Source organism: Oryzias melastigma, linkage group LG11, assembly GCF_002922805.2.
Source record: "Oryzias melastigma strain HK-1 linkage group LG11, ASM292280v2, whole genome shotgun sequence".
Lineage (NCBI taxonomy): Eukaryota > Metazoa > Chordata > Actinopteri > Beloniformes > Adrianichthyidae > Oryzias > Oryzias melastigma.
Genome location: NC_050522.1, coordinates 12,434,355 through 12,448,360, shown reverse-complemented (window position 1 = coordinate 12,448,360; position 14,006 = coordinate 12,434,355). Strand labels below are relative to the sequence as shown.

Sequence of the window (14,006 nt, the reverse complement as noted above, 5' to 3'; positions counted from 1 at the left end):
ATCCACTTGGGCCTTAAGGTCTCTGTCTACCTGGAGAGGATAAACCACCAGTATCTGACTTGATGGCGCTAAATCTCATCCAGCTGTTTCACACTCAACTGCAAACTTCTTTCATAAAACCAGTAGAAAAACATCACCTGACAGCAACAGACCTTGTTTTCTTCTACAGATAACAGGTGGATAAGATCAGATGCGTTTTCCAAGTTCTCAAATTTCCAAAGGATCAGATGGGCAAACTCCCTTGAATCCTCAAGCACTATGTGCAATATTGAAGGCTGATCCGATGTCAGGGTAAAAAACACACTCGTCCTCCTGAATCAGATTTTCGACTATTGGACTAATTCTCTTCTCCAGTACCCTAAAGAAGACTTTCCCAGGGAGGCAGAGTATGATCCTCCAATCATCCTTCTTGAAAGGAGGGTTCAATACCCTGGTCTATCAGTCCAGAGACATTGTCCAAGCCCAAGTAAAGGTGCATAACCCAACACATCCCTACAACATCCAGAACTCATCTCCCTATGGTGCCTTGCCACTGAAGAACTTCTTGACCAGCTCTTGGAGTGGTCCAATCCTGAGTCCTTAGTTTCTATTGCCTCAGCAGAAAACATGTTGATGGGATTCAAGAGATTACATCTCTTTTACTTCTCAAAATGTCCTCAGTTATGATCAACAAGTCACCCCCCACACTGTAGAGTGTTGGCAGACAAGTGCTTCCCACTCCTATTGCCCCAAATGGTTTGCCAAACTTTTATTGAGGCTAGCAAGGAGTTCTTGTCATTGGCCTTCTAAAATTTCCCTCAGGCAGGAGTTTTTACCTCTGAATTTTGCCGCATTGCATGCTGCCTGGACTGCCAAAGATTGTCAGATGTCTAAGGAGTCCCAAAGTCAGTCTATAAGACTGTCTTAAGCTTGAAGCATCACATATTTACTGCAACCACCAACTGGTTTGTGAATTGCCACCCTGACTGGTACCAGAGATGATGGCCACAGATTTGAAGAGCTGAACTGGAAGTGGAGGACATAGTCCACTTGGATTCTATGTCCAGCCTCTCTTGATACCTGGTTAAAGCTCTCTCTGGTGTGACTGATGAAGCCACTTGGATGAGTGGCGAAATGTCTCTAGGAAGAAGATTTTAAGTCCAATTGCTATAACTCAATTTCAAGACAATTCTGCCTGGATGAATGGGAACCTTCAGGACTCAAAAATGAGAGTTAAAAACCCTTTTGACACTAGCCTCTGCCAAATGTACCCAATAGACTCTCACTAAATACATCTGGGCATGCTGATCCAGTCCAGTGTCTTCCTCCAATGAATTGTTCTCACCACCAGTTGGTGATCAGTAGAAAGTTCCACCCTTCAATTTGCCCAAGTTTCTGATGGCCAAAAGTCAAATGACCCAACTACTAAGTCAACCATTGACGTCCTGCTTAGGATTTCTTTGTCCCACGTGTTCTGATGGATCCTCCGGTTCATTATTCCTTTGTCATGGAAAAAAACATCCTCCATGTATTCACTCTGTTGCGTCAGAGGCAGAGAAGGCCAACAGCTGACAGACGGAATTAAACTTTAAGTTTCAATTTGCTAAATCCTCCAGACTTTGACACCAGATTAAAAATGTTAAACAGACCAGCGAGGACTAAAACCAAGTCAGATCCAAACCCACAATCACACATACACATGAGGCTGGAGAGTCGTGCCCTACAGCCACTGATTAAAGCAAAAACAAATGCAGACAAAGGCTAAACTCTTTCTTTGTTTTTAATCACTGCCGCCAGCGTTTACTTTGTTTTAATAAAAACTTTAATTTAGAATTAATGTAGTTAGTGGATTTGAATTCATTTTTACACCAGCACCTTTTTCTGATGTCTTCCGGCCAAGTAGTCTTTCTTTATTGGTCAAAAACATAACACCAAGAACACAACAAGGTCTCACCCAAGAGATTATTAAAGAACCCGAAGAAGATAAAATGACTTACAGGACTCACTTAGCTCAGTTAAACGTCAGAGTTTAGGATTTAAGGAGAAAAAAAAGGCTTTTTAAAATTAATCATGGAGAAGGACCTTGCTTAGCAGAAAGAACACAAAGACTAATGTTACAAAATCCTCTGAATCATCTCCAAAGCTTTTGGACAAACATCCTGCCAGCTGAAGAGACTAAAGTGGAACCTTTTTCAATCCTGAAGGAGAATGTCCTGATCTGCAGCAGAACAATGAACCGGCACAGCAACAATTCCACATCTGAATACATTAAAGAAAATGAAGCGGTGAACATTTTTTCCCCATTATATATTTTAAAGGTCTGCACTTGTACAACCCTTTTCTGCCTGTTTTGTACTCAAAGAGCTTTTGCACTGCTTCTCAATTACCCATTCACACATCAATTGGAATGGTGAATAGCGTGGTTAGTTCCTTATCCAAGGACACTTTGACATTTCACTGTGATTGCCTGGAATTAAATTACTAGCCTTCAGCAAAGAGATCAACATCCAAACCACAGCAGGTATCACTGGTCAAAGTAGTTCAGAAAAAACTCTGACATGTTGATACTACAATGGATTATATTCATGTTTTGATATTTAGGTACTGTTTAAAAACAGTGTTTATCTTATTAAAAATACATTGTACTTTTCAAAATATTTACTTTTTTAACCAGGAAAAGTCCCACCAATGATGCTTCACACCCGATGCAGCAGGTGCATCAAAACTGCGTCTGGCGCCTATTTTGACGCATGTAAAATTTACTGCTTATAATCCTGATATGGAGAGAAATAAGTATCACCCTGATTTATGTGTGCAAAATTTTTGATTTTTGCATAACTTTGGATTTGTGTGTGCGTAATTCTTGATTTGTAACTTATATAATTGAATGTTGTGCATAAGTACAAGAATAACCAAAAAAAAAAGGAAACAAATACAATTTACACATGAGCAAAATAAAATTACAACAGCTTGAAACAAATTGCACATGCAAATCTTAAATTACGCACAAATCACGTGTTACTCACACACAAAACCTCAGTAACAATATTTGAATGAATAATTGAATATTTTAAGACCCACTCTAATGAAAATATTTTTTGTGTTTTTAACATGCTCTTGTAGAATTTTTCTCATAACAAAGGACCTGTATAAAATAATTTACAATTAAAACAGCATTTCTGATGATTCCTTAATTTAAATTGTGCCAGATCAGAAAACCGGATGCTCGAAAGAGCTCAGACTAATGACTCAGATACTGAAATGGGCGTGCCGAAGTCTCTTCTCCCCCTGCCTGCACTTTGGCCCGCTCGCGCCTAGACATGATGAGCGTCCCACACTAATGATGTGGCGAATTGCAATTCCGGCTCAAAACTGTATGACTGGATTAATCCAATATTGCTTGCCATTATTTTTACGCTGCTAATGTTAGCTTAAGGCTATAAGCTTGTATGTGAGCGCACAAACAAAGCTCTCAGCATCGATATGAGAGGTGGGCTCCTCTGCGTCATCAACCCAGAATTGTATTTCTAATGAGCTACTAGCACTGTGCATAAAAGCATATCTTTAAAAAAAACTTTTTGATTTTGGCTAAAAACGTAATTTTTCATAATAAAAAGGTCACTGGGAACAATTTTACAATAGAAAAAAATATGGTTGGAATGGGAACTTAAAGCATTTACAGATCTCATGTTCATGCCTGTGCGCTAAAGTTTAAGCTTATTCGGAACAGGTTTTTTTTTCCAATTCTTGTGTAAACTATTCAAGATTGTGGGGTACCAAAATGCCACCTTACCAGTCAATAACAGTGATTCTTGAGAAGGTAAAGAGTACTGTCCAGCTTCTCTTGATGATATACTCATATCAATTTAGGGGGTAAATGACACACTTGGTTACTTTAAGTGCTAATGATAAACAGAGAGTTTGGAAAAGATATAAAGAAGTGTTTGAGATCATTGGAATGGGTGGATGAAGGTTTTCAGGTGTGATGTGTGACAAAGGAGTAATATATATATACGAAAGGAATCATAGAAACTTCACTGGGATTAAGAAGAAGACGAAGGGTGAAGCTGTGGATTTATTCTGACATGATGTAAAGAAAAAAAATATATTTCACCTCTCATGCACTCTCTGATGTGTGATGTTAAAGGGTGCAACTTCGCTAACAAGCTTACAATGCGAGTGGAGAAGCTCTTCAGGGCACAGTGACAAAGACCCTGAAGCGAAAAATGTAAAAAAAAAAATCCTTTGACAGCTGTCTGCTCCAATAACTTAGACTGTAGCATCCAAACATGAAGACTGTTGCTCCTCTGACTCTGCTCTGGTTTCCAAGTGATGAATATGCATTACTGTGCATGTGTGTCATGTGAGGATAGAAAACAAATAGTGTGAAGGTTTGGCTACCCAGTTTTACTGTTGCCCCTGGCAACAGGGTCACTTCTGAGTGGTATCCAATGGATACCTAAACAACGCGATGAGTGTGGAGAGACAGAGGAATGATGCAGCATCTGCATCAGTGCTGCTGTTCCTCAAATTGCTCTCCAATGTACTTTGAACTTAATAAAACACATACAAAAATTATATTCTTAGTTAATTATAAATCTCAAGAATAAATCCAAAGCTTGTCTATTTTATAAAAGCCATTAAATTTGACAATACCCAGGTTGACATAAATTATGCTTTTACGTAGTGTTTTAAATTAAATATATTGGTTACAACACAATAGTCTTTCACCAAATACATTTTTCAGTGCTGTCAAAAAGTATTTGTCCCCTTCTTGTTTTTTTGTGTTATTTGAAAGGATTCCATCAGGTTTAATTAACCATTTGAAATGAGGTTTCCAAAACCTTTGTATTGTAAAATAAAAAAAAATCACAAATATATAAATAAATATCAGCCAGGTTGTTATCTGTGTAATGTTTTTGTATCCTCCTCAGTGCTTGCTTTCCACCCCAGATTAGCAGTTTTTGTGACCTTTCCAGGCAGTTCGGTTCTTGTTTTGAAAGCAAAATAAAAGATGTACTAAACCTATTACAAGGAGAAAAATTGTTTACCCCAGAGGGTCAAATCAGTTCTGGAATATAACACTGAACAGTAAGAACTTCCTTAATAAATAAAATGTTGGAAAAAAACGACAAAACCCACTGATGTTAATGATGTTATTTCTGCAAATACCCCCAATGGATCATAACCCTTGTTTTTATTATTGTGAATAGTGTTATTTTGCTGCTGGTATTAGCCAGCACAATGTACTAACATATTTTAAGCCATACCAGTCAACCAAAAGCTATAATTATTATGGTAATAATTATTTTACCAGTGGCAAATCCACAGGGACATCTTGGAGTACCAGTCACAACGACCCAAATGCTACATTGGCTCACAATTATTTTACAAACAAATCTAGATATCTCCATGACCTTTGGACTAATATTCTGTGGACAGATAAGACAGAAAAAGAACTCTGCTGAAGATGTGCTTCTGGAGTTCAATAAACAGCATTTTATTGTGCAAAAAGAAGACACGGTGGTGGAAGTGTGATGATGTGGGGCTGCTTTAAACATCAGGACCCTAATAAATCCTGAAGGAGAATGTCCTCCCACTTTTATGGTAATTAAGAATATTTTATATTTTACAGAGGTCGCCATGGTCAAGAGGTAGAGCGGTCGACCTCTGATTAGAATAGTGCAGGTTCAGTTCCCCCGAAAAAAGTCTGAGGTAGATGACAAATAACAAAATAAAAATATTAAGAAGAAATCATCTTGCAGCACGTAACAAAACCTTCAGTTCCTCAGGTACTGAAGTCCCTTTTTGTAAATCTCCTTGTTCTCTTTCCTTCTTCGTTTTACCTCCTTGTCCTTCCTTCCATCTCCCCCAGCATGGTCGTACCGAGTTTTCCTGGGAAGGAATAAATGTAAGTCTCCTCGCTTAAACTCTCCTCTCACCACACCCCCTCATCCTGTCATTTTCCCTTCCATCACTCACCGGCTACCTGAGTGTGAGCTTTGAGTGCAGACTGGTGAGTTGACATCCTTCCGGTATCTCCGTCCACCTCTTCGTGACGCTCATTCGCTCTTGTTTATCTTTCTCTGCCTCTGCCTCCCACTAAACCCCATTTTTTCCTTCCTTTTTTGTATCCCTAAACCCTCCTCCATCCATCCTGTCTTTCAGCCCTCTGCTAATCTACTGTACTGCAAGCTCCACATACACAGACTCACAGATAACAGGCTGTAATAAGCTTATCTTTCCCGAAAACAGGGAACAAAAAAAAAAAAAAAGCTCTACAGCCCAACTATATGTGTACCGTCAGCAGTGTTATTTGTGCTTGGAAAGCTTGTTTGTCTCCAACCACCTTGAAGCAAAAAGCCTCACAAAAGCTGCATGTTTTTTTGTTGCAAGACAGATTTGAAACCAAAAGGTTTGAAATAAAACAAAGGAAATAAATGTTTTGGGGAAAAGCTTGTTATTGTGTGTAAGAAGCACAATGGGCTATAATTGTCATCGTCACATTTGAACGTTTTTGGAAACAGTTTTCAGAATTGGGCCTTTTCTTCTTTTTCAATTTCAGCTGAGGATACTTGGAAAACAAAAATATTTGTATCTTACAGATGTGGAAAAATGGAGACCCCACTTTTAAATTAGAAGTTTTAATGTAAAATGAAGTCTATATTTTCAAAATACGTTCAAAACAAAACATGCCAGTAATCGCAATGGCACATTTTAAAAAATATTTTGGAAGTAGTACTTGCGCTGAAAGACTTTTATCGTTTTTGCATACTGCATGAGGTTTTGGAGAGTTGAGGTCCATCTAAAGCTTTCCGGCTCCTACAGGTCTGGACTTTTTAAAAAGGTTTTATGTATGGTCGCACTATATCACTCCGGCTTATAGAAATGTAAGAATCAGAAGGTGACCAGGATCCAAGCCCCTATCATGAACCGCCCACCACCTGTAATATCTCGCAACTCCTTTGGCTGATCAGCGCCTATATTTACTGTATTTCCCAAATCAAATTCTTTTAGAGTATCTTCTGATTAATGTAATCTTATTAAAGTCCATCTTCAAAGCGTTCCCAGTGGTCTTTTAATGATCATGATGTTTTTAGCCATAATAATAATAAAAAAAACTTGTGTAGTTTCTAGGACATAGTTTCTGCAGAGTTTGGAAGTTCGTTGGACATTATCCATCTGTTAACATGCTCTCCTGCTAGCTTACATCCCCTCACACTCCCAACTTAATATTACCGGTGCAACAAAAATAGTGAGCAATACTGAAGCTATCCAGTTGTACAGTTTTGATCCAGACACCAGCTCAGATGATATATCACATCTAAAGCTTTTTCCAACTGCATTTATTTGTTGTTTTTCAATTATTTTAATAAAGAAACACTCAGAAATGCAACCTTAAGCTTAATTTTGTTGATATATATCCTCCATAATGAGAAAACACAATTTTCATTGGAGTGTGTTTTTAAGAATCTAAAACAAACTGGAAAAACAGATTAATAGCTGACCTTTGGGTGGATATCTGTAAATAACGGGGAGTTTTGCCCTTAAAGGATCTACCACATGGGGGCATGCTTTCTCTGTGAGCTTTTAACACAGTGGGGTTTTCCTCACACAGTTAAAAAAAGTCCAAGTGTGGACTGAAGCAGGTTGTATTTTGTGCCTTCTGACTTGTAGTATTTTATTCTTTTGGTTTTCTTTACATTAGAACAGTCTTCACAGTTGTTTAACTGATCATTTTTGTGTATTGTCTATGCTACTGAATTCAGGGATTAGTGTTATGGGACCCAAATTTCAGGATACCACATGGAGGTCTTCAAACATAAACTTAAAAAAAAAACAAAAAAAAAAAACACACACACAGAAAAAAAATATATCAAAAAGTGCCGAGGCAATCGACCTGAAAAGGATGAATCATCCTCAAGACACAGAAATACACTGTGGATCATTAACACAAATCATGACAGCTGTGGATAATTGACAACTTAAACCCGGTGTGAAGAACCTGAAATCAGAAAATGACAAGAACCTAAAAAATAAATCTGGCAACAATCCTCACACCAAATGTCTGTTTTTATGGTTTTTGTTTGTTTTTCTGGCTTCAAGCTTGAAGTTTGTATGTATTCGTTACCAGTAGTATTAATTTGACTTCTTGTTTGTTCTTTTTTGTATATTATTTTGTACTTTGATCCAACATGTCTTTCACATTTGGCTTTTCCCTTTGGAGGCCACCACAGTGAGTCGTGCTGTTTCCACTTAACCCTTTTCTGCATCCTCTTTTATTTTTGGATTTTTATAATTTTTTTTCCATACTGATGTTGGCTTCAGACACCATTCTTGGTTCTCTTCATTCATATCACTTCCCCTCAAAAACATCAACATCTTCAGTCCTTTTACCTCCAGCTCTGCCTCGTGTGCTTTAATCAGAGCCTGTTTTAAAATGCAAGCCTTCCCAACTCTTGTCCTTGAGATTTACCACTCCAGTATATTCTTAAACCTACAGCGTCTAACCATCCTCTTTAGTCACACGTTACCTCTGCTGACACTCTCTGCTTGTTTACTTCACACTTTCTCCTTAAGTTTGGACTTTTGTGATTGTTATATTCCTTAAACGTTTACCTCCTCTCTCTAAAACGTTCTACTCGCTTACCTCCATAGATTTTCCTCCTCCAGCTTTCTGTCTTCATTTGTGAAAACGTCATTTTCAAAATCTGTCAACCAGACTGCGGTGCTGCACATTGAATTTGAAAGACTCCAATATAGCCTGATCTGTTCACAGAATATTACTCTGGAGTAAATCGACAGTGAAGCCTGAAGTTATTCATCCTCTTGACACATTTTGACTTGAAAATATTTTTTTTTTGACCAGCAAGTTTCTTCTTGATAAGAAATGACAGAAGCGTCTCCCAAAAAGTATTAAGACAATGTACAAGAGAAAAGAAAAAATATGATATGATATGTGTTCAAGAACCCTCAAAACACAAGTTTTACTCACACTGGACTGTTGCTACTCGATACTAGCACTCGTCTACAAACTACAGTTGGAAGAAACTTGGTGTGAAATGTTGAAGCAAATCTTGCTCCAGACTTTTTCTTTCCCAGCTCTATTCCGATATATGAAGGTCTTGGTGTCGTGCTGGGCACAAACTGCAATTATTGTCTTATTGTCTTATCCTCCGTGAACAATTTCTAATTACAATCTGTACATCACTAAACTGAGTTCCTGACTGAGTAAAGTCCAACCTTAACTTTGAACCTGCATTCAATGAAAACGGTCATAAAAACTTGCATAGTGACGCGTGAACGTGAGAGTTTTGAACGTGTAAGCCCAAAACGTGCATTTATGTGTCTTTAAAAGACTTTTCATTGGAAGTGGACGCTTCGACACTCGTTGAGGGCACTGTGAACTTAGCTAAACAGGTTGGTTGATGCTGAACACAATGTTATTTAATGTAACAGTTTTTTTTTCTTGTTAAAATTGTTAGAGAGGAAAGAGAAATTGTGCTCACTTGTTGGTTGATCATCGGAGGTATTTGTGTTTCTAAACAGGTTCTAGATTCCTTTGGTTTCCTCAGCAGATCTTTACACTGTGCTACTGATCCTGATCCTTCAAAGGAATCATTCCTGTCAAAATGCTCTCACGATGTGACGACTTTATCTGATTTTTTTTTCTCTTTTTGTTCTTAAAACATAAGTATAGAATCTAAAAATTTTTCTAGTGATTTAATTTTTAGAAACCTTTGAAGGTCTGAGGAACAAACCTTGTCAGCAAGCTTTCAGTGTATTGATCGGATTTAAAGCAGGAAAGTGCTGTAAAGAAAAAGTTCTTCAGTTTTCCATAAACACTTTACACTATGAGGATATCAGCTCAGGAGGACCGAATAGCAGACGTTAGATGCCGTGGTGTGCAGAGAATGTGCAGCGGGTTACACAGAAAATCCATTTCAGAGGCCGGGCAGAAGCTCAAAACCTTTATGTCTTTCTGTAAACAATGCCAGTGTTTCCTGGTATAATTAGCTGCTGGAGGGAGATCATTAAGAAGCAGACTCTGCCTCTGTGCTCCCTGGTTCTGAGATTAGTTTGGCATAATCCTTGGCGCCAGAGAAAACAATAGAAATCACAGAAGGACATGCAGATCTGATACTGCTCAAACAACAGTTATATATTTGTCTAGTAATTTAAAAGTGACTTTTTATTGTAGCATGACTTTTTTAAACAATGCTGTTATGTATTTTCCTAGCACTGGCAGTACGCACTAACATAGATGACCATCAACCGTTGATGATATCATTGAGTGATGTCTGAATTTGAAGACACTATTTTTCCATATCTCTCTGTTTGGAGGGCTAAATGTAGGGGTAAGGAGAAACTGTAGGGATAGGGGAAGAATTTAGATTCAGCTTATTTACGCTTCACTCTACAAAACTGAATCTTAAAGGCCCTATACCATGCAAAATCCACTTTTTGATTATTATAATGTTCATTCCTCTCAAAAAACAACCCCAAAGTGGTATTTTGATCCATTCACCCATTTTTGAGTATGCCTCTAAAAACCTGCGCTCTGAGCACCAGCCACTCCCAACCTACAAAAACAAGCAGATTCTAATGATCTGAAGTCACAAATTGAGAACAGCCCCTTTCAGGAAGAGTCCAAGCTGCAAGAACTGATGCCCCAGGCTAACACAAACATCCAATTTCTCTGTTCAGCTAGCGGTGCTCAGCCGCTAACTTCACCGCTTAGCTAGCGGTGGTCAACCTCTAACTTCATAGCTTAGCTAGCGGTGGTCAACCGCTAACTTCGTAGCTTAGCTACCGGTGGTCAACCGCTAACTTCGTAGCTTAGCTAGCGGTGCTAAATCGCTAACTTAATAGCTTAGCTAGCGGTGCTAAATCGCTAACTTCATAGCTTAGCTAGCGGTGGTCAACCTCTAACTTCATAGCTTAGCTAGCGGTGGTCAACCGCTAACTTCGTAGCTTAGCTAGCGGTGCTCAGCCGCTAACTTCGTCAAACTCTGTTTACGCTGAAAGACTTTTAAAAAAAGCATGGTATAGGCCCTTTAAGAAAGTAAAAATACCCCTGTTTCAAGAAAAAAATCCTTATTGACTATATATTTCTTTTAAAATACAAAGTTTTGGTGAGACCATTTCTCTTAACCCGGTGGCAGAATTTAAAATTTTTTGGCTTTAAAAAAATTCTGCTAAAGTGATAAGATTTTAGATTTATTTCTAAGAGACCTCTTATGAAAGTTTCAATTTGTTTGAAATGCTTTTTTTGGGGCTAATAGTAACATAAGCGATCAGAGCAGAATTTTTCATGTCAAGGCCTTCCTGTTGTTATTCTGAAAAACTCAATTAATTAATATCTTCTTTTGTTTCATTCATCCATCAGAAATCAATACTTCTGCACACCTCCACCATCTGTAAATCTTCGTTGCTGTTAAAGTGATAATTCCTTTTTCATCAGTGAGCAATTATCTGTCTTTAGACTTCCTTCATGTCACAATACGAGCTTTGCTGCGTCTCCTGCCAATTCATTTCAAATCATTATTCCCTTAAGGCTAAGTAGTCCTGTGATTCTCCTCTCCTCATGATGATCCCTTTTTCCTCTAAGTGCATCTCAAATATTCAATAACCTGCTCGCTTCAGTCTAATTTGTTTCCTCCTGCATTTTTTTTTCTTTTCTCTCCTTTATTTTTTACCGTGTCTATCCCATCGATTTTCCATCCTTTTTATGTCCAATCAAATGTTTCCGTCTTCATCCTTCTGCCCTCCTTCTTTCCCTCCCTCTCCTCTCTCTTCAGCTGTCCATGGAGGACACAACGTCCATTCTGCCTCGTCTCAAGAGGAAGTCTGCCAACACCTATGGGATCGGTGCCCTGGCTAAGTCCTCTCTGTCAGGTGTGTCAGGTGTGTGTCTGTGCTGCTAGATGGTAAAACAGCCCCCATGTCGGCCCTCAGGCTCCAGGTCGGGTCAGTGGTGAAGCTGTTGCTGCTGAGTTCAGACAGGGGGCTTAACCTCTGCTCCCTGTGGAGTCACCGATTATTTTGGGATTTCTTTGTGTGTGCTTTTTCTTTCAAATTTTCATTTGGTTTTGTAATTATAAAACTGAATAAAACTTTTTACTAAAGTAATGTGTTATCAGTGAACAGACTGTTGTGCAGACTCATTGTTCTACAAAAATTCCATTATCTTTGTATTTAAACCCATTAGTTTAAACAGAACAGTCCATAAAAAACAAGATTTTCTATTTAGTTAAAACAAAATTATAAGTTTTCAGTTAAATCAGTTTTTTTACTTCAAATTAGCTGGATAAAGTAACCTTTTTTTAACCCTCCAACTATTGAGAATGTTTCCAGGTACTGACTTAGACCAAATTCTGCTGCTAAAAATGTCAATAAATACCTAATAATAATAAATGAAACTTTTGATTTGGTCTCTTCAAAAGTAAAAAAAATACTCCAATTATATATGGAAAAAGAAATTGTAAACAAACAGAAATTCATGTAAACCAATAAATGTGAGAAAATGAAGTTGTTGAGGTATTTGGGCTTAAATAAGGTTAATAAATGACCTCATGACTAATTTTATGTATTAACTATTATAAACCCAGCACAAAAATGTTTTTTTTTTTATTTTAATTAATGACAAACATATACATTGTTAGTCTAACTTATTTTATTCTTTATGGGGGAATAAGCTACACCCTATTTATGAGTAACTTAAATCTATATAAGCTAAAATGATGCTTTGAGTTCTATAAATACAGGTCAACTTTAGATGAAGAAGAAACGTTTTTTTAATGTAAAGGGGAAAAAAGTGACATTTTTGTGAAAGACTCTTGACTTTTAGAAAATTTAAAAAAAATATATTTTAAAATTTGCTTATCAGATCTTGTCACAGTGAATTGTCGAGTGTGCCTCAAATTGTTCTTAACTTGTTTTTCTCAGATAGGAAGTTCATGAGACAACTACAGGATGTTAAGATTTGTCAATCTAAATGTTCATCTAATTACTGAACAGTTGTGGGTTTTTTACATTAAATATGAGTAAAAACTTGAGCCAAGAAACTTTTTTTTGCTAATTCTTGTATGCACTTGTTGTGCTTTAGTCATGATATGAATATTACTTTCAAACCAGAGGTCTGGCATTTACTTTAACTTTTGTTTTCACTTAATTTAATTTATTAAAAATGTTTATCTATTTAAAAAAACTCACAAAGAAATCTCAAAAATGATGTTTTACATTTCAAAGCTTGGTAAGCTTAATCCTGACTCAACGGACAACTTCACTGTTGAACAGAAGGAGGAGGAGCTTGGAGCCAACATGCCCGCCCCTGTGGGTGCCCCTCTTCTATATCAACCCCTACTTTCCCTCCTCTTCCATTGATACCAACAGCTGATGTCAATGACACCTTTGGGGGTCATTGATGGAAATCCATTCGGATCTTTGAGTTCAGACAAACTAAAGTAAGTGAGGCTGCTTACTTTGAAGTCCTCCTGAAGCATCTCCACAGGCGTGTTGGGGAATGTGCTCTGTGTTGTTGACGTGGCGGTGTTGCTGGTGGTTTCTCTGTGCCGTGTTGTGACTAAATCGTGTTTCGTGCTTTCGACTGTCGCTCTGTGCGCTTGTTGTGTCCAGTCCTTAAAGTAAATATCTTGATATTTTTGGTAAAAGCGACACTTTTGGAGTGATCTGAGCCCCAACACCCTCCCTCATCCTCCATTCCCATTTTATCCATTCCTATTTTCATCGGCAATTAGGAGAGGATTTGATTTTTAATTGAGATTGGTTCTCTTTGTCCCAGAGGGCAACTGTGTCTATTTATAATTTGCCCCCCACATACCAGGGGAGCAATTTACAAAGCTCTGCCTATTCATGCCAGCTTGATTTAAATTAAATGTTTTATCGATCAGCCTCTGCATGCAGGATAAATATCAAATTTGCATCTTAATTGGGCAGAGATTTGCCGGTGAACCTTTTCTAATATTTTACTTACACTCAAGGAATTATCACCTCTTTTTTCAATT

General features: G+C 37.8%; 1 protein-coding gene across 17 annotated transcripts in view; it reads left to right on the top strand.

Annotated features, from left to right (window-relative positions):
• Positions 1-14,006, top strand: part of LOC112162655 (protein FAM131B) — a 67,087-nt gene that overhangs the window by 34,642 nt on the left and 18,439 nt on the right. For 5 of the 17 annotated variants that reach the window (XM_024298510.2, XM_024298525.2, XM_024298567.2 and 2 more), the window contains exons 3-5: positions 5,855-5,890; positions 8,207-8,215; positions 11,781-11,886. In XM_024298510.2, the coding sequence (XP_024154278.1) occupies positions 5,855-5,890; positions 8,207-8,215; positions 11,781-11,886 (151 nt within the window). Of the gene's footprint in view, positions 1-5,854; positions 5,891-8,206; positions 8,216-11,236; positions 11,887-13,177; positions 13,446-14,006 lie in introns of those variants that run through there. The other 12 variants (XM_036214194.1, XM_036214192.1, XM_024298535.2 and 9 more) reach the window with 9 other exon arrangements.